The sequence below is a fragment of the Ruditapes philippinarum genome, unplaced genomic scaffold, assembly GCF_026571515.1.
Source record: "Ruditapes philippinarum isolate M1 unplaced genomic scaffold, ASM2657151v2 ctg281_1_1_1_1, whole genome shotgun sequence".
In the NCBI taxonomy this organism is placed as follows: domain Eukaryota; kingdom Metazoa; phylum Mollusca; class Bivalvia; order Venerida; family Veneridae; genus Ruditapes; species Ruditapes philippinarum.
This window is the reverse complement of record NW_026851635.1, coordinates 277,947-304,721: the sequence shown is the minus strand read 5'-3', so window position 1 is coordinate 304,721 and position 26,775 is coordinate 277,947. Positions and strand designations below refer to the sequence as shown.

Genomic DNA, 26,775 nt, shown 5'->3' with positions numbered 1-26,775 from the left:
AGAAAATTCAAGTATTCAAAATCGCATTTACAAGCAGGCACACTGTTGCAGTTTATTTGCAGTTTTTATTTTTCACCCTTCAGCTGTTTACGCGTAACCAAAGTTCTGATAATAATCAACGTTCAATATTCAATGTAATCCGTCGTGTAGTCAATGTACGAGTATTTAGGCAAAATTTGATACCAAATTCTTGAATAAATTACAAGATAGATGGCTTCTACAACATTTGTAACACTCCCTTCTCTCTACATCCACCAATGGACTCAGTTATTCCATGAATCCATAATTACCAATCACCACGTAGTTGGTGATTCGATCATTACATGTTATTCTCTCAATAACAGAACGTACTTGTTCCGGAATATACGTAATAGATATGTGATAAGATTATTCTATCAAATGGTAACATCCCCGTCTCCCTACGTAGACCAGGGGACTCAGTTGGTTATTCGCGTAAAGTTCGTAACGTTCCAACTTCCAAGCAACCAGAAGGAAACTGATAAATCGAACTTTGCGTGTCTTCTCTTCAAAACAGAAAGTAATTTTAGGAATAAATGAAACGGATATATAACAAGATAAATGTGTCCTGTAACAAAGAAACAGCCATGTATCCTTATGTCCACCAGGGGACTCAGTTGCACTAATCCCCAACTACAATCCAGATGCGTGTTGATATTTCGAACTTTGTATGTTTTCCCTTAAAAACTGAATGTATTTTTCCAAAATATATTAAACGGATATATGAATACCCAACTAATTTTTGATAGGTAGCTGGGGATTTACACGAATAACCAACAGAACATAAACTATCAATTAAATTCATTTGCCTTCAATTGCACTTTTATTTAAAAGAAAAACTACATGCAAAGCAATATAGTTGAAACAATATAGATAACAGTAATGAAATCATGAGAAACTATATACTGTCTGAAAGATCAATCAACAAGTATTTCTATCTTGAACTAGCATATAATCAATCTGTTTGAAATCAGTACCTAAATAACGCTACAAATAAGTACATGCATGTAAGAAATATATATAGATCTGAACTTTAGTCAAATTGAGCATATAATATGACAGAAAGTAAACTTGGTCATAATCGGCAAATTTGCCTCTTTCTTTTAATTTTAAAATAAATTAAGCGCCAATACAATAACACGGCGTGTATTTTCCGATAACATTGACCTGTCACTGATAAATCTTCGGAAGTAATCATGGTCATTTTCCTCGAATTATAATGGTCCAGACATTTGTTTTAATACAACTTCGGCATACAATGTACTTCATTAATAAATGACCTGTATTACGACCTTATTACCCCGGGGTTGCTTGTTCAAGTACTCAATACAAATGAATCCTTTTTTATTCATACACATTAGGTTTTCCCCGGTATTTCCATAGGGTGGTTTGGTGGATAGTTTGTCTTTTTCTGTCTTAATCCAAGTATGAAGTTCATACTATCAATAAATAATAAAATTTAGTCAGCAATAACTAAGATAAAATGAAGCAAAATGTGATTTTCTGAATTTTCATTTAGTCAATTTAAACAAAAATGATTCGACCTAGATTCGAACTAAAAACCTCTCTAGCTTCTGAGTCTAGAACATGATCGATAACCTAGAGTGACGCATTTTAAAAAGTACATTTACTGTAGTGCCGCACTATTATGTTCATAATAATCTTCTTGGAATTTACAAAGCAGCCGAAATAAGGTCGATGTAAATTCAAATTGCAAAACACTGTCAACACACTATTTTAAAACAAAAGAAGGTACGGAATGTGGCGAGGTTTGCCGAATTCAAGCGAGCTAAGACTGAACGCAAAGAGGTTCCATGATTACCAATAAAAATATGACAGGCTATTTATGTTATACATGCGTGAGAATGAGTATTTTTGTAATATATAAGTAATATTCACTACAACAGTTACAAGTTTCATATTGAAAATGTTTGGAAATCCACAGAGTTCACAAAAGCTTAGGTAAAAACAAAAAATGATTAAAAATCTACTGACTGAAAGTGATTTGAGTCGGTGACAAAATGCGCTCATACAAGACGGCGTGGTAAATTCTAAACAGAAAACATACAGTGAACTAAGCAGTATCCAAACCACTTATGGTATCAGACACTCGATAAGTAATTGTTTAATAAGAATTCGGTTGAAGCAGCGTAAATCCAAACTGAAAAAAACAGAGAGCAATAGTTTACTAAGTTTGTTATAATGTTATGACATCTATGTTTGATTATAGTTGGACATTAACGCATCTGTTTCTTGTAAACCATTAGTTGCAGCATCACATTTGACTTCTTCATTAACATCCTTACTTATCAAAGTCTCATTTTCTGATTCATCTGACTTGCGTTTAATTACCTTCATTTCATATGAAAAGCCAGGTTTAACTGTAAGATTCGTCTGTTTGCTCTCCCCATTAGTGTCCAATGTTTTGTTACTGTAAATAGAATCTTCAACGGACAAATCAGCTGAATAATATTCACTCACATTCGATCTGGCACTTGTCGAGCGATTCTTTTCTATGAGATTGTCCGTCTTTGCACGCAATACCATGTTTTCTGTTTCAGAGATATTCAATTCATCATCATTCTGAGAAGACGGTTCGGGTTTCAAATACAAGTTATCATTCAGATCGTTTCGTGTTAAACTTGAGTCACTCCCTCCGCACGCACCGAGTCCGCTTTCGCCAGAGTTTGCACGCAGCACCATACTTTCTGATTCACAAATATTAAATTTGTTTTTATTCTGTTTCGAAGGTGTTAGACACAAGTTTTCATTCAGATCGTTTTCCGTCAAATTTACGTCACTTCCTCCACATGCGCCGAGTTCACCTTCGTCAGAGGTTAATTTGTCAATACTGTCATCTGAAGGTTTAGCAGGTGTCTCTGTGGCATTGGCAGGCATCATTTCAGTCATTGGCGATTTTGTTGTTGGTGACGGTGATAATTCTGCAGCTGTTTTTGTTGGTACTGCTGCTTCTCGTGATAATGATGCGGTTGCTGAAGAACTCTTCGCTTCACTGCGACGAAAGCTTACCGATTGGGGAATAATCTTTTCGCAAATTGCTTTTTTGATCTGTTTCAATAACTTCCACTTCGCTTTTTTCTCCTTTTCTTTCTTCCTTTGCATCTCCTCCTCTATTTTTATTCTCTGCATTTCTATATCCTCCGGTGAAGGCAACATCTCGTTGCCAGGAGGTTCGATAACTTCAATAGGACTTCCGGGAGGAGCTATATCCTCATCATACGGTGGATCTTGTAGATAATATTCCGGGTCTTTCATGACCATTTTTTCAATTTCCCCTTTTATCTCATCAAGAAGCTCTTCGCTTCTTACCTTTTCTGCTAAAAGGCAGTCCGTAAGTACCTGCCACGTATGTTGACGGGTTCCTTTCCGGAACCAGCGGATACCGGCTATTCCTTTTAGAACATTTGGTACGGTTGTGACATTTCTTGTTAGATGGAAAGGTATCAAATTGCCGTTTCCAGTACCTGAAAGAAAAGTTGAATAATTTTTTATAATCAAAATGACTGAGGTGATGTAATAAGAATTAGTGGGATTAAATACGTTTAATTTCAAACGTTTATACAAATTGTGAACCTAGTTAAGTTCTTCAAAAATATTTGTGCTATATCTCCTACAGAAATTTTAAAAGGACCAATCAGAATTCAGTATCAAAAACGAAATCTTCTAAACGTTTTTTGCTTTGATAAGATTGTCTGTTATATATAAATATATATACATATCTAAAGGAAAGTACATGTATTATCAAACAACTGAAAAAATATAATTCTTATTTCTATATTTTTTACGCTAGAAGGTAGGTGTAACTCTTAACCCAAACTCTTGTGGAACAAAAGACAATTCACTTAAAGTGAGACTAAAAAGTGTTGGATCACCACACTAGATACCGTATTCTGGTATATATTGGACAAGACTCTTGAATGATTAAATGCTTAAATCTCGACTTTTCATCCGCCAGAATGCTTTATTCATCTCTTCACACCGATTTATATACGATCATGATTGACAAATGTAAGAACTGGCGGGAAAAAAAAGCGTCTACAGGTACTGCTCCAACAATGTAGTCGCCTTTGTCGCCAGAAACGCCGGCCTGCTAAGCAGTACAATATGCAAAAGGTCAACAGTAGACTGCCAAACTTTATATTTTCATTTTGATATTTTCAAAATGGTAATGGATTTTTGCAATAAGGAAAGATGGACTAGTTCATTTAAGAAACGAATCAAGTTTGGGTTTAATAACAGCAACCTTACCATGGGCAGCGGCGTAGTTGACTGCAAACTGACATATATTCGAAGCGTAGAAATACTCTGAGAGCAGAAATATCACCTTTTTATCACACCTAAATGTACAAAATAAAAATGCACTGACAAGACTGCAAAGTAAGTTTATTAATGAATTAGTTATTTAATTCATTAAAGTCAATATCAAACAGCATTTTAACAACATTATTTGAATCAAGACAATAAGTTTTGATAAATAAAATATATATATATTTAAAATAGTTTCCGTAAAATCATTTACTAGACTATAGAAACAAACGAAATATAGCATTCTTTGAAAGTTGGTTCTTTATTAATAGGGACCGTTACCTACATTTCATGTGTATGCTTACATTGCCATAAAATGGGTATATCAAAAGTCGGTATGCGAAAGATGTAGCTTTTTGTGGTCTCTATAGGAACCAACGTCTTTGACTGTATTCTAATCAACATCAACGAAAGATTTAACCAGATAAAATTTTTCTACTAAAATGTCCAGCAAGTTACGGTAGAGCATTGTAAATGTAAAGATCTACTTGCCTTTCATCAATTACCCTTGCTGTCGTATCCAACACATATTTTCCTTGCTTTAAATCAAACTGTGGCAGGAAAAACAATGCGTTTCTGTACGCTGTCTTGTACAGTTTGGTGATCACTTGAGCCATCAGCTCATCTTCGTCGGCGTAAAGCAGGCACGCTGTGTACATAGTCTTCTTTCCGGACACAACTAGAAAATATTGCAACAATTTTGTGGTGTGCGTTATATATACATGTATATTATATAGAGGATATTGAATGTGTGTAACTTCAATACTGAATTTATTGAACTGAACGAGATAAATAAAATTATGTTATGCGAGTCTTTGGCTTATTCAGTAATGAACTTACACGGATTTAATATTCTATTTATCGCAAACCATTAGTGAACGGTATTGTGCAAAACGACTTATTTAATTTCAAAAAAATAACATTTGACTTATATGCTCGTATTTTCATTTTTTTCGCATTTTTTGTAAGTGACAACTTCGTTTATGTGAGCATAGAAAAACTCAAACCAACCGAATATGGCACATTTTATGTTCCATATTCGGTTGAAAAGTGGGCCATATTCAACCGAATATGTCACACGTCTGAAGAATTAGAACCGAATATGTCATGTCCGTGACATATACGGTCCGACAGTGCAATACCATTTTTATGGAGTCGTAAAATTGGCACGGGTATGTGATAACACAGCTTATTAACATAACGGGTTTAATGGTATATAATTAACCTACTGGTACGTATTTAACCAAAAAAATAACGTCATGATGTCATCAACCCAAGTGGAAGACGTCTTAAGATGCCTATAGTATATTTTGATTTAAGTTATTTTAAATCTCATGATGCATGACAGAGTTATTGGCCGGACATAGCTTTCAAACATACGCACGCATGCACGGACAAGAGTAACACTATATCCCCCTTGCAACTACCATGTCGGGACACAAAATTAAATTAATTACAAAAAGTATAAGAATCATGGTACATTGTGCAATTGCCATGATAATTGGATTCCTCTTCTATTCCAATAAGCTAGCAAAAAGAAATGTTGGAAAGTATATTGCAGAGAGTATTTTTCGTATTTGACGTCATCTAGTTCAATGACATCATATATCTGACGTTAAATGACTTTGTTTTTGTTTGTTTTGTCTTTGTTGTTGTATTTTTCTCAGCAACGGTCACATCTTGTATACATTAATGCTCTTGGAAGCTTAGTATTAGATTAATAACAAGCCATTGGATCATGAGACATGAAATAAACTTTCCTTAGAAATGTGTCTTAGCTTGTCACAGGCTCGCTTTGTACTGGTTTAAGAGTATATCAGTATTATTGCAATCCCTTCAGTACTTTTATGTCATTCTTGAATTTCGCCAGACAAGGAGAACACGAGAAGGAAAAGCAAGTAATAAAATTTGTTCGCTCGTGAAATTTTTAAGTGCAAATCAATTTGGCATTTAAGATACTTTTAGAAATAACTAAATTCAAGTTTATACAAATGATATTTTTATTATTATCAAACTGTACATAGTTTAAAACAGCAACAAAATATTCGTGATAATCTTCAACAATGAAAACTTAATGGTAGTGTATATATTACATCGGTACATAGATATATGCATAATCAAAAATTTAAACAGGTAAAATATAACGCATTTAATCATTCAATAAAACAAACGATACGTAAATATTCTAATGAACAAGTTACATGTAAAACTTTTTGTCTGTATCTCTCAATCGCAAGGTTTTTACAATGTTTCACAATATGAGCCGCGTCACGACAAAACCAACTCAGTGCGTTTGCGACCAGCATGGATCCAGACCAGCCTGCGCATCCGCGCAGTCTGATCAGTATCCATGCTGTTCGCTGTCAGTTTCTCCACTTGTAATAGAGTTGGTAGGCGAACAGCATGGATCCTGATCAGACTGCGCGGATGCGCAGGCTGGTCTGGATCCATGCTGGTCGCAAACGCACTATGTTGGTTTTGTCGTGACACGGCTCATATCTTTATTTAGAGAAGGATACATACAAAGTTGACACAATAAGAGAATATGTATACTTATTTTCAGTACGGCCTTCTAATTTAAAAATAACAAAGAAAAAGTTACTGTTACAAAAATAATTAAATATATGAAATGTCATGAACTGTTATCATGAATAAAACTTGCATGCAAGATAATTGATTATATAACTTCATTCTGGAAACAGTAAGTTAATTATCTACTACACAAACTTTTCAATCTCCATCGTTTCGAAGGGTTAAACCCCTCTTTTTCAAGAAACAGAAACAGAAACTCCTTTAAAAAGAGAGGTTTAACCCCTCGAACTTTGGAGATTGAAAAGTTTGTTTGATTCAATATCTGCAGCTAACAAAACGTATAAATTGTATAACTCTTTATCATTTTATCAAACATATAAGAAGATTGAAACAAAAACTGGTATAATGTATATAAGTGATAGACAGATCTTCTACAACTATTCATTTTTTATAGTTAAATACAACAAAAAATTAAACATATATACATTGTATCAAAATACTGCATAGTTTTCTTCCTGCCTACTGTCTATGTTTCCTTGGATTTTTTATTTCTTGATCTTCAAAAGATTTTAGATAATTCTTAACTGTTACCATGCTAATCATCTTATTTTGTCCAATGTTTAGGTTTAGGATTGAAAGACGGATGTTAAAGCACCAAAAATATCCTGGCTCGTGTAAGACTTGAACTCACAACCATCGACTTATAAACATATAAACACAACGCTATTGACCACTGAGCAAAAAAAATCGAATCCCTGATGCATCTGTCAGAGAAATGGTATACATAAACAAATCTCATTTATTTAAGCATATTAGGACACAGAAACTGTATATAATAAACAAAGGAATGTTAACAAGGATATCATTTTTTTAAAATTAACATATTAATATAATCTGTAAGGTAAACATTTACGTCGTGTGGTAAGATTTGCATTTCATTTATGAAATAGTATACCTAACTTCATCTAATCAATAAATTTATACCAAGCAGACGCTGAGAAGGAAATTGATTTTGAAAATGAAAATGGAAAGGCTCTCCGGAGAGCTTTATTCGTTCTATATGCTGTGTAATAAAGCTCTATCAGAAAAAGAAATGAGCCGCGTCACGACAAAACCAACATAATGGGTTTGCGACCAGCATGGATCCAGACCAGCCTGCGCGCAGTCTGATCAGGATCCATGCTGTCCGCTTACAACCATATTACAAGTAGAGAAACTGATAGCGAACAGCATGGATCCTGATCAGACTGCGCGGATGCGCAGGCTGGTCTGGATCCATGCTGGTTGCAAACGCATAATGTTGGTTTTGTCGTGACACGGCTCATCAATCTTCTTTAAAATAAAAAAAACCTTTTAAGTACCTTTGGCTTAAAGGCACAATATGCCACAGTAATGAGTAAATCTTTACTTCTTTAAAAAGGGCAGAAATTTAATAACGTTTACATAATTGTTTTACGGCATGTTATTTGCTTGTAATCTGGAGAAAGTTGCAATCATTGTGAAATAGTTTGTCATACATGAAGCAAAAAGTAATAGTTTGACTTCAATACAAAATTCCGAATCTCTACAACTGTACTATGAAAAGGCAACAAATAATAAAGATGAATAATGCAACTGGTCAATGAGTAACATTTTGGAAACTATATAAGAACAACAAAAATAAAAAGCTTTTGAAAAATAAGAATAAAACATTCCTGAGGCATAATGGTCTTTTAAGATTAATGGACAAAACTTATTATATATGCATCAGTCCTAAACTTGGTTAGCTACCACACTTTAAACAGCACTGTGAAAAAAGGAAATATATACAACATGTGTTGAAACATTGACCTTACAGTTTAAAAAAAACGAAACAGAAAAGGTGTTTTAAATGTATTATGTATAACAAAAACACCATTTTACATGGAGGAAAATATATCCAATTCAGAAATGTGTAGTGTTTGAATATATTCATGTATCAGATTTACTTTGATCTGTTATATATCTAAACCCTTCACCCCGGCTTCCATTTTTGGAACTGTCGATCATCAAATATTGCAAAGATGTGCAGGCATGCCTGGCTCTGTACTGGTGGCACAAGTTACCAACAGGTTCGAGCAGGGGAAGATTTAATACGTTTTTAGATATCACATATTCATAATATGGAAATCATACATTACACAAGTACAACAGTTCAAAATCATGCAGTCAAAACACTGTCAAAGATCACGTGACATTAAATAAATATTGTCCATAATTACCACTTAAATCAAAAGTAATTGTTTAATTTAAACATTCTTTAAATGTATTGTAAAGCAACCGACTACCGGTATTTATGGTACAGTGTTACACTAAATAAAACAACGGTGTTCTTGCTATTTGTCTTTTTCACTAAATTCAAATGTTTATGTCTACCTTGCTTTAGAAAAGTATTCCTTGTAATGTGTGGATACAATTGGGGTTAAAATAACAAAAAAAAATAAATAAAAAGCTGTACAGCAATTCATGTACTACCAAGTGACAAAATATAAAATGGATATTCATTTTCTTCTGGGTACCTCTATCGGTGGCTGGTGAGCAGAAGACGGTAGAGGTGCGCGTCGCCTTTCACGCCCTGAACCAACCACTCGCCGGATTATTTTCTTTCTCACATAATGTCTGATTCTAGTCAACTTTGATTTCTTTTCAACATATCCTGAAGCTTCAAGTGACGACAACGATCTCGACATTAAACATTCGTCCTCTTCCGGGCTGAAAAGCCTTGCAGACGGGTCATCGCTGTTTTCTACTTCAGGTGGTGGATCATAAACTGAAATTGGATCACCAGGCTGCGGCGTTTCTTCGTCATAAGGTGGGTCAGAAAGATAATATTCACTATCTCTTTCAATCACGATTTCCATATTTTGTTTAATTTCTTCTAACTCAGCTGCCGGCATTTTCCCGCCGAGCAAGGAATCTGTTAGCATTAGCCATCGCCGTTTTCTGGCAGCTTTCTGAAACCATTTAATTCCAGCTATGCCTTGAAGAACCCTTGGCATATGTTCGTTTTTGTTTGTTAAATTGAATGGAATTAAATTCCCTTGTTCGGATGCTAAAAGAGAAAAACCAAACAAATAATTTATATGTTAAATTTAATAAGAAATAATACATGTCATTTCGCCAAACTTATATAAAAACTGACATACATTTGTGTAATTCAAAACTTCAAGTATACTGTTACATCAAATTCATATATCATATGTTTATACACAATGTACCTATGGCTCGAACAAAATATCTGGTTTATCAACCACCTTCCCAAATTGAAATAAGCAAAAAAGAGCAGGTGTTGGTGGTAGGAAAAGAGAGTCACAGACATAAGATAACAAAATGCAAGGAACAGAATCCGGCCTATCTTGTATCTCGCTATATAGATTATTTATGAACGAGTTTGTACTACCGTGAAATAATCATATCACAAGCTGTTAAAAATGTGTAAACAATAATTCTTACATGCATCTATCTGTCTACAGAAGTTGACAGTAAATCTGCAAACTGTTGATGCAAAGAAGTATTCCGATATTAAGAAGATAACCTTCCCGCCACACCTGCAACAAAAATTATGAAAAATACTGCTGGAAGAAAAACCTATTAGCAGAGCAGAATGATCTAGCAACCAGTTTTTTAACCACTCTAAATATCTATAGTGGACCCAGGGTCTTCCAAATAAATTCTATTATTTGGTCTATTCTATTTAAAAGACTGTAGTGGACATGTCCATTTTTCAATCTCGACAGAACAATTCAACATTTTATAGAAAAAAGAAGCATTGACTGTAAAGCAAACATTGCAGACTATAATAAAACGGCACGGAAGTACCGACTGATCTAGCATGGTCTGCAATAGTAGCATTGGTAGATTCAGTTAGGCCATAATGGTAAATGTAAAATATTGGATAACAGAACTGTAACCAGGCATTTGATTTGTCAATTCAGTGTTGTTTTCTCATAGTAGAGCCCAGATTATAAACTAAGATACAACTTTCAAACTAGCGATCAAGCAGGATTTACAATAGTTATACAATAAAGCATACTGGCATATGTTTGGTACGTTTTACTGCAAGGGTTATATAAGAAAGTGTTATCAAGTACTAGAATAGTGAATAATATTTCAAATAATTAGATAAGTAATCCTCACCTCTCTTCTATTACTTGAGCAGTTGTGTCATGTATGAATTTCCCTTGTTTCAGATCGAATTGTGGCAGGAAAAACAATGCTTTTGGATAAACTGTTTTGTATAACTTGGTGAATATTTGTGCCATTCCCTCGTCTTCATCAGCATAGACCAAACAACATGTATAGTTCGTCGGTGATCCGGAAACAACTAAAACACGGGCCATTATCACCGGTTACTCGTGTATTTTGTCAAAATAGCGAATACTAGTGGCATAATGACTTACATATACAGTTCATCACCTGATAAAAACTTTATCTAGTACAAGTAGGTTACATATTCCATACAAAATAAGATTTAAACTCAAATGTCAATATTCTACTGTGATAAACTAAGTGAATGAGTTTGTGTAACGAAGACCTTGATTCCTGCAAAACATTGTGAAGATGCGGGACTCTAATAGATTCTAGGACATTTGACCCTTACCCGCCTGATAAGTTGCCCCCCGCACATTTGCCTCTTTTGCAGTGGCGGCCATTTGCCCCCACGTATGTCTTGAAAGAGCGGACATCCCCCACCATCTAACAATGTATAATGATTATGATTGAATGCAGTCAAGTATAACCCCGACCGGGATGGCTTTCTATCGTTTGGTAAAATCCTCCCAAAATGCCGCACTCTGCCAAATGGAAATATCCCCCGATATTTTGGCGTCAAAACAAATCCCGGGCAGTGCAGACATTTGGTAAACCCACGTCTCATACTCCCCCCCCCCCCCCCCCCCCCGAACTGCTTCGGAGGTGGGAGCATGATTTCATTAGACTGGCAAGTTACTAGTATTATATTATAAAATGTTTTATGAAGACGAAATTCGGTTTGGAAACAATATGATTTTAGATTATAAAAAGATCATACACGTAGTGTACACATCAACCAATATGTCCAGTCTTTCAATGAAATTAAATAAGCCATAAAGCCGAGAAGTTCCTTTTCAACGGATTATTGAAAACGCTTGAACTTTGAACGATAATCGAACAGTGATGACCAATTAAATACCCATCTAATACTAGTATTCGAGAAAAGCAATGGCTAAAATCCTGTAGTAGTCCGTAGAAGCCGGGCATGTAAAAGAAGAACTTGTACATATATAATATATTTTTTACTCACCATCATGCCGTGTAAGCTGCCATGATGTATCCTCGACACGGGCTATTGCTTGTGTTTGTGCTGAGAAGATAAAAACATGTGATTACTTTAATAGATATTCACCCGTATCTACATCATCTTTTAACTACGTATTTTTTTGTTTTGGAAATTTGTTTAGCAATAACATAATAAGTAATAATTTCAATTAATTTGAACATGTACATGAATAATTGAGAATATACTTAGTAGAGATCGGCATTTTATGATGGTATAATCGTGATGATTTGGTATAATTTGTCACGTTCAATATCATATAACGTATTGCGTAAGTTTAATGTTTCATTCGCTGTAAAAATAGTTTATGAACAAAAGGCAAAGCCCCAGGCTCAACTTCCGAAAATTACTTAATTTGGAATTATTCATTATTTTATTTATATGTCGGTGGCACCTAAATGACTTGCCAGGTGAGCGTTGTAATATTCATATTCTTGAATAAGCTGATCTATTTCATACTTTTCCTCTGAATTAATCAGACGCTTGAAATAGTCTAAAAACATAGGTCTAGTTAATGGACGAAAAGAAAATATTAATCGAGCATATACAATGTACAAATATATTGTTATAACAGTATTTATGAACCGCCACGCGAGGAATAACAAACTATCAAATTGTGTTTAATGGCCATACCATACTATAAGGTATGGCCTCTGTTTATTGTTTTAACCAACAATACTTAAACATGTGCAAAGAATAGTACATACATCAATATTATGCAAATTAATACAATATAGAAAATACACATGTAGGAATAATAATTAATCGAGTTCTACTATAATAGTAAGAAATGTGAGGGTTTCGTAAGAAAAACGCACTGATAAAGTAATTAGCTAGCAATACAATAAAGCATGGACATCTTAGGGATGAGAATGTATATCAATGCCTACATCAAAGAATTCACAGTTCAATGTTACTATTATCCTGTTTGATGATACCAATATCTCTGCAGGGGTACTGAATTAAGCATGAACAAAGTTTTATGACCCTAACTTACTTCCAAGGCATCTTGCATCTGGCATTAATGACCATGACAAATTACTGCCAGACAGACAATTTCTCTATCTTCCTCTTTCATAACCTAAGTGCTTATGCTATTTAAAAAGATATATTCACACATTAAGTAAGTAAACATAAATTTATGGCGGTCCAGTCATTAAATAACTTTTTTTTTTTTTTTTTTTTTTTTTTAGAATGATGTTAAAGACTAATTGCTCAAAAAACAATTTATTAAAGCCTGCGCTAAAGCCCTAAGGACTCGCAGAAATTATAAAAACTTTTGCTAAAGCTCAAAAGCTCACAGAAAAATACAAACCTGTGCTAAAGCTCAAAAGCTCACAGAAAAATAAAAACCTGTGCTAAAGCTCAAAAGCTCACAGAAAAATAAAAACCTGCGCTAAAGCCCTAAGGACTCGCAGAAATTATAAAAACCTGTGCTAAAGCTCAAAAGCTCACAGAAAAATAAAAACCTGCGCTAAAGCCCTCAATGACTCGCAGAAAAATAAAAACCTGTGCTAAAGCTCAAAAGCTCACAGTAAAATAAAAACCTGCGCTAAAGCCCTCAATGACTCGCAGAAAAATAAAAACCTGTGCTAAAGCTCAAAAGCTCACAGTAAAATAAAAACCTGCGCTAAAGCCCTCAATGACTCGCAGAAAAATAAAAACCTGTGCTAAAGCTCAAAAGCTCACAGAAAAAAAAAAAAAAAAAAAAAAAAAAAAAAAAAACTGCGCTAAAGCCCTCAATGACTCGCAGAAAAATAAAAACCTGTGCTAAAGCTCAAAAGCTCACAGTAAAATAAAAACCTGCGCTAAAGCCCTCAATGACTCGCAGAAAAATAAAAACCTGTGCTAAAGCTCAAAAGCTCACAGAAAAATAAAAACCTGCGCTAAAGCCCTCAATGACTCGCAGAAAAATAAAAACCTGTGCTAAAGCTCAAAAGCTCACAGAAAAAAAAAAAAAAAAAAAAAAAAAAAAAAAAAAACCTGCGCTAAAAGCCTCAATGACTCGCAGAAAAATAAAAACCTGTGCTAAAGCTCAAAAGCTCACAGTAAAATAAAAACCTGCGCTAAAGCCCTCAATGACTCGCAGAAAAATAAAAACCTTGTGCTAAAGCTCAAAAGCTCACAGAAAAATAAAAACCTGCGCTAAAGCCCTAAGGACTCGCCGAAAATATAAAAACCTGTGCTAAAGCTCGAAAGCTCACAGAAAAATAAAAACCTGCGCTAAAGCCCTCAATGACTCGCAGAAAAATAAAAACCTGTGCTAAAGCTCAAAAGCTCACAGGGAAAAAAAAAAAAAAAAAAAAAAAAAAAAAAAAAAAAACCTGCCGTTAAGCCCTCAAGACTCGCAGAAAAATAAAAAACCTGTGCTAAAGCCCAATGGCACACAGAAAAAAACAAGTATTTAAGCCTGCGCTAAAGCCCTAAGGACTCGCAGAAAATATAAAAACCTGTGCTAATGCTAAATGGCTCACAGAAAATAAAGCTGTGCTAAAGCACAATGGCTCAAAGAAAACAAATATAATAATTTGAATAAAGTTAAAGATCTGTGCTTACTGTGATATGCACAGAAAGTGTTCCAAACAATTGAACATTATAATGGTAGACATTAAGTGATTGTGATCATTGTCTGTTTATATTTCACTTTGGAGTTTTTTGTTGTTTTTTTTTTTAAATTTGCTAAAGACTATTTATGGCTTATAAAAATTTATAAAATTTCTGCTATAGCCCAATGGCTCTCAGACAACAATAATTAAGTTAATTGTCTCTGTAAAGACTATACTTTGTAATTATTATCTTCATGGATAACATAAATGATATTATGAATATAGTGACTCTACAAGCTATAATATTCTATTCTATGATATTCATATTATTTATACTGGCTTTATTCCCTTCCACCTTCTTATCAACAGACAGGTTTTATGATGAACTAATATACCAAAAAAAAAATAAAAATTAACAATACTCCCCTACGACCCGATCCTTGATTACCGATCTAACAGCTGACATGATGGCATGTCTCAAGGACCTGTAAAAGCGTCGCTGTCCATTGTGGTTAAGGTGGATTCCATCTTTCCGGAATATGGGAGTCTGTGAGTAAAACAGCCTTCTGTGCTTCCAGAATCTTGCTTTATCATGCATATCCAAAAGAGTTTGCAGGATTGATACTGAATGCAAAGCGTTTGTGTTCAAATAAATCTGACGTAACTTTCGTTGGTCGAGCACGGGTGAATATTTCGCACACTACAACTTTCTCTACAGCATACTCCTGAATAATTAGAGCTGTAAATTTCTTTCAATTCTATTGGCAATGTCCAGAGAAGATTTTACTGAATCGACGTCGTTTACCTCCTAATTGAAGAAGTACGAATGTTTGGCTCAACTTGTCTCAGAAAATCCCAAAATTTTGAGCTGAAATACGTAACTGCATCACCATCACATACTCTAAAGCCACCTATACCAAAAGTGGACCACTCTTCCAAATCGTAGTTTGCGGGATATGAATTTTGTTTAAAGTCTTCATGCAGCCGACGAATAAACTGTGACCTAAAACAGCCACACGTATTCCAGTCTGAATACGACCCAATGCCATATTCCCGTTTTGACTCGGTGACAGTCGGCGATATAAACAGATAAAGAAAACAAAGTTTTTAAACAATCGTGGTAATCACACAAAGAAACAAATATATCCAACCTGGTACTTTCCAGATTAAGTTTGTGTGTCTTATGATATCCACAAATGTCCGTAAAATTAGCTATATAAAATCACTAAATATCAAATCACTTTCTCTAAAAATTTTTGCTTCCCTCTTTCTACGCTTCTTAGTAATTGCTAACTGGTTCATCAAGACGATTTTATGTAGGGCTATTATCCGTTCAGCCGTCTCTACGAACGGCTAAAACCCGTACCTCCCGTGGCGGCGCATAAAGTTCGCTGATGCTTTTCGGCATAGCTTATATTTAACATACGTGCATTATGTTTTCTTACTTAACCTTTAATTCCCACACTGTAGATGTGCCCCCACTTAAAGTGATGTTAAAAGACATATTCTCCTTTGAAAACTTAACCTTCCTAAATCACATTTCCGGGCAAAAGCGGACATTTGAGATTACTCATAAAACAAATGTTGTAATATGATTTGTTTAATTGAAATATCCACTCAAAAAATTTTTTAACTATGAGATGATCACGTGGTGATCACGTGGTAAGAAGAAAAATGTTTACCTTCTAATTGTGTCTTCTTCCATGTGACTGCGTCTAAAGCTAAAAGAAAAAAAAAGAATTAAATATTTGCATCTCATCTAACTGCGTATGTTTGTGCCTTTAAAGATATCCCATTTTTTAAAATGCACCTCCATATGATCATAAAAGTTTTTTTTAAGTATCTAAATATCTGCAACCCATTTGCTAGCTTGAATTACAATATTTGATAATTTGACACCTGTTTTGCTATTTAATATTCATTATCAGAACAGAAACTTGTTCTTAAACTTACCAATTTTAACGGACATGTCTTCGAGGACATCTGGACGATCTATTGCCAGGAGACATGATCTGAGATTCATCAGTGTCGGCAATGGCTCTTCCTCCAGTGTCAGCCATTTACTTAATACCTCCTTCGTCTTGAGCATGTATGGCGAACGAGATATGTATTTAATGAAAACAGGTTCGAGACCAATCCATTCAGCCATTCCCCGATAGTCTTTCAGTTTATCATCAGGTGACATGACGTCACTTTGCGGGTCAAGGTGATAAGACATATATTCTATTGTACTTGGTTTCAGACAACTCAGCGAAACATCTAGTAAAATAGAGGGTATATCTGTCGCCGTTTTCAATCGATCCTTCAATATTTCTAAGTTATTTAATACTTCTATTCGGACACTTTCATTTGAGGGATCCACACCTCCGGTGGCCCCTTCATCTGGTATGTAACATTTTATAGGATCGTCTACGTTTTCAATTGCATCACTTTTCACTTTAACAGTTGCATTTAATTTCTCAGTAAGGTTAGCCACTGCTGTTTCAGCCTCATTTGAATCTGAGTTGCCTGTATTTACAATACCACTTTGATCAGCAAGGCCGTCTTTGTTTATGTATGATACTTCTTGATTTTCCGTCTGCCCTTCAGACTTCTTCCCTTTATCATCCATGTTAGCTTTATTGTCATTTAACGTTTCATCCACTACGTCAACAGGTCCATGAGATTTTGCCCCCAAATGTGTGTCACTTGCGGTTGCCATTTTGGAATTCACAAATTCAAGTCGATTATGTTCAGTGTGGCACTCTGTTTCAGGGTTGGTAACTACACGGTGTTGCTCTATATCCGGGTCTTCGGGAGGTACCTCTGTTTCGCATCCCATGTTTGTTTAAGCTGAAATATATAGATATTACACACATAAAATAAAACTACATGTAATGACAAGGTAATTATAAATTTTAAAAAAAAATCCAGATATAAAACAGTTGCATACGCGACATTCATTTAAACGACTTTATTAAAAAAGTTAAAAGTACAATAACAAACACTACATATCACCTTTGATTATATTATACTAGAGTATGAACAACTTTTCACGATCATTTTTCAGAAATTTAAATCCAGATATATCCCAGATATAAAACAGTTGCATAAGCGACCGTCATTTAAACAACTTAAATAACAAAGTTAAAAGTACAATAACAAACAGTACATATCACCTTTGATTATTATAATATTATACTAGAGTATGAACAACAGTTTTACTTTTCACGACCATTTTTCAGAAAGTTAAATATCGAAATATCTCCCATTTCATTATATCATGCAGTTAAATAATTTCAAAATCAAGGGGTTTCCTTTTAATTATACTTCCTATATCTACGCATTAATAATCTAAAAAAAAATCCTAACCTATACTTCCTCATCTAAAACTAAAATATTATCTCAAATCCTCTACTACAATCAACATTGTACCAGGACGTTAATAATTTACACAGAACATTACATGAATGCTTCGTTAAAGTCACATTATGCCTCAGATATCAATATTGTTTAATTCTTCAGGAAGGTCTGATATGTGTTTAATACTATTTTGATAACGAATAAAAGAATTTTAAATGATAAACAACTACAGAAAATAGCATTGAATGTACAGTAATGTGTTCTAAAGCTTGCACAATGTTAAAAAGTACATTTTGTAGTTCATTTTGACTTCCATACAAAATACTAACTCACTAAGTCACTATAATTATATCCATTGCCAAAGAGCAATAGAAGCAAAAGAAAGTTTAGCTACATGGTCAATTAGTAAATCTTTGGAAACTGTTGTCACAAATAAAAAGGTTTTGAGAAATAAAAATGATAGCATATGAGGGTCTTTATGGGCCTTTAAAGAACAGACAAATGCCAAAGTCCCTCAGAGAGTGTTACAAGATATACAAACATTTCCGAGAAATTGTGCATGACACGTCTTTTTAGGGTACCAAACAATTATGCCCAGTTATTTCAAAATCCATCCATTTATAACAAAGTTTTGACCAAGCCCTACCATTTTTTCAGACGTATTTGTAAATAAGACCTTGACATTTGACCTTCTTCCACGTGACACGTCATCATAATGCACGCACACCAATTCTTTGTTCATTTTATGGCACATATATCTTTAAATCAATCCAGGAATGGCAGAAACGTTTGGTGGACACTACCATACATGCACTTTATATGAAAACATCATATCATGGCATTGGTCTACAAGTGAGGCCTTTACCTTTGCACTAAAGTGCGACACGCTGTCATCATGTAAAACACATTTTAAAAAATGTAAAGTTATTTTAAAAATTCGACCATGGTGGACTGACAGCGTTGCTGTTGGATACGACCATCAACTGATGCATTTTTTTGGAATAATTCATTTCAAGTTTAAGTGTGACCTTGACCTTGGACTTTGCATGCGACAAGCCGTCTTAATGTACTATACATTTATGCGGAATTATTTAAATTTCCATCTATGAATAGACAGACAGATAGATAGACAGGAAATTGAAAAACTACATTGGGGGGGGGGATAAAAACTGCTATCCGCATGAATTCATCTTGCTCGCTCGATGACGTCTTTTACGTTGGTACGTTCACGTTATGTATAAATCTATGATAAATTATGCGTTACGTTAACGTAAACATGCTGTGGCGTATGCTCAACGGTGTACAATGAAATCAGCTCTAAAATATGCGTGGGAACAGATAATTTATGATTGATGAATGAAGGTAGTTAACATGCAGGGCACAAAAGAAGTTTTTAATTGTTTACTGTCATTCCTTTAAGATAATTTAAAAGCATTGATCATGGACATTACACGATAAACACGCCTTTTAACGTCTTCCCCCCCCCCCCCCCCCCTTTTTATTGTCTCAAATGGTGATAAAATGCCTTATTAAGCCCTCAACACTTGTTTTTGTTTGCGAAATGTTGTTTAAAAAAGTGACCATTTTTTCGGCGCGCCACCCTATCCAAAAGAAGATACACCAGGGGGTTGCCAGAAGAAGGAAGTGCCCCCTTCTGTTTGGGGGGGGGGTTTAAAGGGGTCGGCATTCCCCCTCATCGCCAAGAAAATTTAGGACCTGTGACAGGCTAAAAATGACCAGGTAACGTGTAACCAACGCTGAAATAATATATTTCAAAATAGAAATGTTGGTCTTTAGTTTTATTTGATTAGGCTAAACTCACTTTTATCGCATGTTTTATTTTAGCCTAAAATGTTATTAAAATGTTATTAAAATGTTATTTAAATGTTATAATAGAATCCAACAGTGGAATATTAAAAAAAAATATCAAAATAACGTTTACAACCTTTACCACACTGCTCTTTCTAACCAATACACAATTCATCTGAAATGTTCTTCTTTGAACCAATGCTATTAAATTTACTTTATTTATTAAAGTTACTCAGTACACAATTTTAAAAGTCCTTTCAAATTTTACATAACAACTTCATTATACTGTGATGGTTATTCAGAATGGTCGAATGAAAAAATAAAGTTATTTTACTTCCTAGCTACATGAAAATATATTAAAACATTTCTTCCTGGTACAAGATTATTATGAAATAGTAAGGTTTATTTGTAACCCAATCTGACCTACTTTATAGATCTACCGCCCACTATATATTGAAGGAAGGTAAATATTCCTTTTTTTGAAAGCGTTAAACTTTTAGTCGGAACACCTCGGGCGACTTTAAAGTTTAAGGCATGTTGTTCGCGAAAGCCGATTTGTCACGAATGTTCAGTATTAGATCGCCGACGGGAAAACCCGAACGTGTTTAATGTTTCATGTAAATATTTATTAAAACCCATATGTCCATTTGTTTCTATGGACGGTGTTAGAAGAATATATCCTATGTCAACAGTATGTATCTAGAGTCATTACAAAAGTTTGTTTTTAAAAACTTAACTAAGAGGAAGTATCTAAGATATTAAATATTGAATAAATCTGGGGTGAAATGTATACCTTCAACGGAAGAGTTTCGTAATTTACCTGTTGTGATTCGGTTATACGACCACTTCATTTTTTTCTTTGAAAATTAAAGTGAGAAGTAAAATGGATAGAACTTCCCTTACGTCTAGAGATTATTATGAGTCATATGATTTTGTGATTAAAAATACTCATTAAATATGAAAATAACCTGAATAATTTCATGCCTTCATGACAGGAGTGTTTTAGGTGAAATAAACGTGACAAATGGAAAACGTGTTAGAGAAAAGTAAATCTCTCGCTTTACAGATTAAGGTTATCCGATTTTTTGATGATGTTTTAAGGTAATTTATATTCATGAACAATTTAACTGGATATTCTAAAGATTCATATAAATATAAAATAGCTAATACATAATTATCTACCTGAAAACATTGAATTAAATAGCGTATATACCTTAATTTTCTTCTTTTAAGTAATGAAATCTTTAACTTGATGTATGCCCATCACTTTATTCGATATTCTTTTAATATCTTCAATAACTTATACAAATCAAATTTTACAAGAGCGCTTTTACGTCCAGAAGATGAAAACCGCATTCATATAATAAGTGTAGATGATGTAATTCTAAACATAATTCTTATTTTCTTAATTGTTTATTTTTTTTTTTTTTTTTATTATTTTTTTTTTTTTTTTTGAAATTCATTAATGGCGAACTCCACCTAATATATGCCGAAAAGCAGGGTTGTGGAAACTATGCAGGAATTGTGCAAAAGTGCAAATATATGAGAGAAATGAGCTACACGTTAAAGTAAGACCAATATTTTTAATAAAAAGAAATAAATTAGCACATACGGCCGCTATGACATTATGCCTCAACCTTCGTATCATTAGTTACAAGATCATTTGTGAGAACGTCGACCTGCAAAAACATGGCTGTCATATCGAGTATAAAGTAACAATACTATATTATTGTGGTTGTTATACATATACGGCATTCTGAGACAACTGGCCAGCAAAAGAAACAGGTATGGTGTGCTGTCGCATTCAGTGAATTACTTGAATCAAAATTAATAGGTCACAATTTTGGCAATTTTATATTATTTAAGAAAATGATTGGTGGCATGTCCGGGGTCCATTCTCTCAGTGCCTGACAAAAGGTGGATGGACCCTTATTAAACTTACAATAAACACGATATGGTGTGCTTTGAACAGGCACTTTTTATGAGTATAACATTAATAGTTCAACAAATAACAAATATAAAAAATAATAGCAATAAATTTCAATATGGGTTTTTATACTAATAAATAGTGACGAATGACAAAAACCGTCCTAAAGACGTCAATAACCAAGGTAACAAGGTTGTCATTCTCCCAATTGATCTTAAAAAAGCAAATACCTTCCTGGAAATTCTTCTTATTATGTATAAATATAAATATAGCCTTAAGTTATATTTGCAATGATATACATGCATTGGTCCCTTTACTTACCGTGTAGTACGTTTTTACTCGTTTCCGTCACAGATTTGCACAATCTGACCACAGGAACTTGAAATTCTATCAATATTTATGATTTCAAGTTCCTGTGATCTGACGTTATTCCTGCCCGTTCCGTATTTATGAAATTTTCTAGCTACGCCACTGGCTTAAAGTCCAGGCATTAAAATGTCAATGTTATGTATGTAACGCTTTAGGCAAGTAAGCGTTTATTTTAAATATACGTACAAAGAAATTAGCACATGAAATAACTAATAACTATGTATACTGGTTTACTTATTCAATGTTTCAGAATATATATCAAACAACCATGCACCATGTTTATTGAAACTAACGAAAGTTGAACATATAGTTTATGACAAAAGAGTTCTACATAGAAAATAAAACATAATTTTACGTACGTACCTTAAGGCTTTTAAACTAAAACATTGATATAAAGTAAGCCTTAAACAAAATTCACCTCTTGATGATTTATGAATTTCTTTAAAAGTAGGTTAAATATATCATAGTTAAGAACAAAATGTCATACCTGTGTAACTCTCCACATTATTGGATTGATAAAAATCCGAAAGAAAATCCCCTTTTGATAACCCGGAAGTTTTTGACTGTATTTGTATTGGTCGATATTTTTGTCAATATTGAATTACCTCCCCTGGTTATGAGTTATTTATAGTGTTGCGTTTTCGTTTTGTTATGGCAATCGCAACTACTCGGCCCTTTCCGTCAGTCTTCGGATAAGGAATTATAGATAATAGCCGAGGCAGTTCCGAAAGGTTTCGGTGGCCGACTCGGACACTTACGATTATATATATTTTCTTTATAAGAAGAACACGGAAAAGATAGTGTCACATATATACTATAAACATTTAATATCAAATTAGTTTTTCATCTTTATATGTTTATTATCTGCTATTTGAGCCTCGTTGTGCTTTTAGTCGTGTTTGTCACCTCGTGCATGGAAAGAGAGAAATAAATGGGTTTAAACTATTCTTTTAAAGATGTATTTTGTACAAAAGTACCTTTTATGATTTTGAAATTTCAGTACGTCTTATTATAAGCCTTTTTCTCCGAACACATTTGACATTATGTTATTTTTCAATTCCCGGAACAAGAAATTATAAATGCGTTAAAATGTGTGTTCGTAAATTAAATCATCTGCCGATAGGTTTCTCATAAATCATCATAAATGAAAAAGAGAAATGAGAAAAGTATATATCTTATCTCCCTTAAGTTAATTAAGGGACATTTCGTAACCAGATATTCTCATTGTGCTCCTTTTTTTTTGAAATACAATCTTAAAACTTTATTGCGTGATCACGTGGTTGCTGCTTGTCCGTAAAGAAAACCCCTTCCTAGTTGATACCATATTAAAACAAATACATTTTCGATTACAGCACATTCTGGCAAACAGTATGCGTTTTTATCCCTTAAAATAATAAAAATATAGCTTCTTAAACTTTGGAACATTTGTGTTTTTTCGAACTGAAGAATGGCCATTGTTCCACAAGACATTAAAGTAATTAGGGCAATACTCCACAGCGGCAATGCCAATTTACCGTTCCCATCATAATCGACAGGGCGGCACATGCTTGACTTGCATTTGGAATAATCTATCCAATGATAGTGATGATGACCTCGGACTTGACGACTTAGAATAAATATGAATCAAACTGGGTTTTTTCTTCATTTTTCTTTTTCCAAAAGCCAAATATTTTTATAAAGACCCACTAAATAACATAATTTTTTAAACTTTATTGTAGACAATATATGTTCCTTAGCCGGTCATATTTTAGAGTATGAGTCTTATAGATAAGTTCCATTTAAAGCAGCCGAAAAAAAGATGATTCAACATGGATGTGGATAACACTAAATGTCCTTGGTTTGCCTTGAAATCCACCATATCTAATGCGAATATTCGTTTCAATAAAGATATTATCTTAAGTATGGCTGGAAACTTCAATAAATAATTTTCATTTCAGCAAGGCTAAAGATATAAGCTACTTAATTAGCATAACGTATGTAATTATTTTAGTCAAAGTCACGATATAAAATTGCTTACTAATTAAATTGATAACTAATTAAATTCACAGAATCAATAGTGGCACGTGACATATCTGTCCAAACAATTAAATCAGTGTCCATCAATAGGGCATCTAATCAGACTAAAATGAATGTAAAAATATGAAATATGTCTTACAACAGAAATTTCATCCTAATCAAGTTTCTACAAGGTCTTATTAGGAATCATAATGCGCATGGCACAATGAACTTTGAGCCGACCCGTGACATACCAAGAGAAAAAATTCCTCTGACTTGCCCTCAGAGCGTGCACGTCGCTGAGAAGGCATGGGACATCGGCAAAAGATCTGAAGACTTTGGATGGCGAAAAAGACCAGAACTTGAACTGCGGACCAACTTCCGGTGTCCTGACTAATGTCGAGGAGAGTGACCCTACAAAGTATGCAGAGTGGATGAGGATGGTGCACTAGCTAGGGTGCGTGAGTCCCTAGTACGAATGACAGGAAAGCCTACTTGTATATACAATAGGTTCCCTTTCAAGGGAGTCCAAATATTAAGTATCATTTAGTTAATTACTGAATTCAAAATTCTTAGGTAACGTTTTGGTAGATAATAACATGGTGACATGTCCGGGTCCGTACTCTCATCGAAAGGGCTCATTAAACCTAGAGCACGCACACACGCGCGGACACATACATACATGCCGAGGGACGTGGCCCTACAAAGTAGACAGAGTCGATGAGAACGTTAATCTATAAATCTGTCCAATAAATAGTAAATATTTGTAGGGTTTGAGAGATATGTAACATATTTACAAACCCATTTTCTTTTTATCTAGTCTACCAAAAAGTGTTTCAAAAGCTGTAAACAATGGGCTTATGGGACGATTTTATAAAGGATTTCATATGTGAGACTGGGTCGACTTAGAAGCAAGGGTGGGGATTTGAAAAAAAAAATTAAGGTCTTTCTGATAATGTCTTACAATACAAATCTAATAAGATCTAGGCATTTGTTTGTTTGTTGTTGTTTTTTTTGTTGTTGTTTTTTTCTTTTTTTCGAAAAATTATATTGAAATAAATCCTTTTTTATCTTTTCCTAACTGTAAAATGAAGTGACCTATGGCATGAACTTATTTGACCGAAAGGTCGTGGTTTTTTAGCAAACTTAATTGTGATCTACTGGGCAATGCTATATAAAATATCTAAAACTGGAGTTTTTACATTGAACTGAAAGAATATGCGATGATTTGTACTACATTCGATGGTAAACAATGGAGATTCTATGAGATGGTGTTATGTACGGTGGCAAATAGATGGCATTATGTATGTTATATTTATCTCGTGCGCACGAGTTGCCGTTCGTTGGAACGAGATAATTAAGTGGTGCGCACGAGATACTATGTCGTGGCCACGAATTACTAAGTCGTGTGAATGAGATAATTAAGTGGTGCGCACGAAATACTATATCGTGGCCACGAGTTACTAAGTCGTGCGCACGAGATATTATGTCGTGGCCATGAGTAATTAAGTCGTGGGAACGTGATAATTAAGTGGTGCGCACGAGATTCTATATCGTGGCCACGAGTTACTACGTCGTGCGCACGAGATACTATGTCGTGGCCACGAGTTACTTATATATATATGAACTTTTTTTAAACATAGAAAATCCCTGGTTTAAGTTTTACATGAAGCATTAGTCTGTCCCATTTAAAATGGAAATTAACTTTTTCCTGGTATGAATTCACAAAACAGGGTTGAATAAAAGATAAATAAAAGATAAACCATTTTTGCAAACTTAAAAAAATAGTCACCCTCGAGAATTTTCAGGAATTTTCTCTAAAGTGCTTACTTTTTTGTAAAAGCAAAGTTTGATTTCTTCATGGAAAGTCTGTTGTTTATTTTTTGTAGCCTTTGCCGAAATACTCTTCATTTTGAAGATGGGCAGCAGAAAGCATGTGTCATGTTTTTAAAATGTACATGAAGTTCTCGGAGTAGTTTCATGATAATTCTACAAAGCTGGATCTACAAGATGTAACAGTTTAGTTGCAATGCATGATTCAAAAGCTTAAAAAAATACACACGAAGAACATAAAGTCACGTGGATTCTGTAAATCGAATAAAAGTTATGTTATGTTATGTTACTTTTTGTTGTGTTGTGTTATGTGATGTTATGTGTTGTGTTGTGTTATGTTGTGTTATGTTATGTTATGTTATGTTATGTTATGTTATTTTATGTTATGTTATGTTATGTATAACTGAGATAAAAATGAAAACATACCTCCGATGCCGTGAACTAGAGTATCCCGGTCTCCCTTACTTTTTAGAGATTTTGATGAGAGTTCAGAATGTAAAAAGGATCCTATAATCCAAGTGATAACCAAGTACTATTTAGTTTCACAAATTAAACGTTTCAACACTAAATATTTACTTCACGCCACTTTACGTCCCTTTGCGCTACTTTACGCCATTTTACGTATTTTAGGCACACCCTAAAACATTCGGCTATTAGTTTGTTGCTGTAAAAATGAAACGAACTAAAATCTGAAGTTTCTGAATTCTGGCGATTATTCAGATAAGTAACAAGTAAAACTTAGCGAC

The 26,775-nt window shown here is 34.1% G+C and overlaps 1 protein-coding gene across 5 annotated transcripts; it reads right to left on the bottom strand.

Moving 5' to 3' along the window:
* Positions 1-813: 813 nt before the first annotated feature.
* On the bottom strand, positions 814-22,822 carry LOC132726394 (uncharacterized). Of its 5 annotated transcripts, XM_060711744.1 has the most exons (8): positions 17,951-18,071; positions 17,752-17,783; positions 16,708-17,586; positions 16,437-16,475; positions 12,176-12,235; positions 4,837-5,023; positions 4,288-4,376; positions 814-3,503 (listed from the first exon to the last, which is right to left on the bottom strand). In XM_060711744.1, exons 3-8 carry the CDS (start codon positions 17,573-17,575, stop codon positions 2,233-2,235), a joined length of 2,514 nt encoding a protein of 837 aa, XP_060567727.1. In that variant the 5' UTR covers positions 17,576-17,586; positions 17,752-17,783; positions 17,951-18,071; the 3' UTR covers positions 814-2,232. The 5 variants fall into 5 exon arrangements, with proteins under 5 accessions (XP_060567727.1, XP_060567796.1, XP_060568010.1 ...); XM_060711813.1 differs by lacking the exons at positions 17,752-17,783; positions 17,951-18,071 and adding an exon at positions 22,689-22,822; XM_060712027.1 differs by lacking the exons at positions 17,752-17,783; positions 17,951-18,071 and adding an exon at positions 22,565-22,704.
* Positions 22,823-26,775: the final 3,953 nt, after the last annotated feature.

What these genes read in the sequence shown, in the direction of transcription:
- LOC132726394 (XM_060711813.1), bottom strand. Translation starts at nt 17,575, where the DNA reads ATGGGATGCGAAACAGAGGTACCTCCCGAAGACCCGGATATAGAGCAA. An exon ending in AGACATGTCCGTTAAAATTG is followed by an intron (nt 16,476 to 16,707) that starts GTAAGTTTAAGA and finishes TTTTTCTTTTAG; the next exon opens with CTTTAGACGCAGTCACATGG. An exon ending in GAAGAAGACACAATTAGAAG is followed by an intron (nt 12,236 to 16,436) that starts GTAAACATTTTT and finishes TTATCTTCTCAG; the next exon opens with CACAAACACAAGCAATAGCC.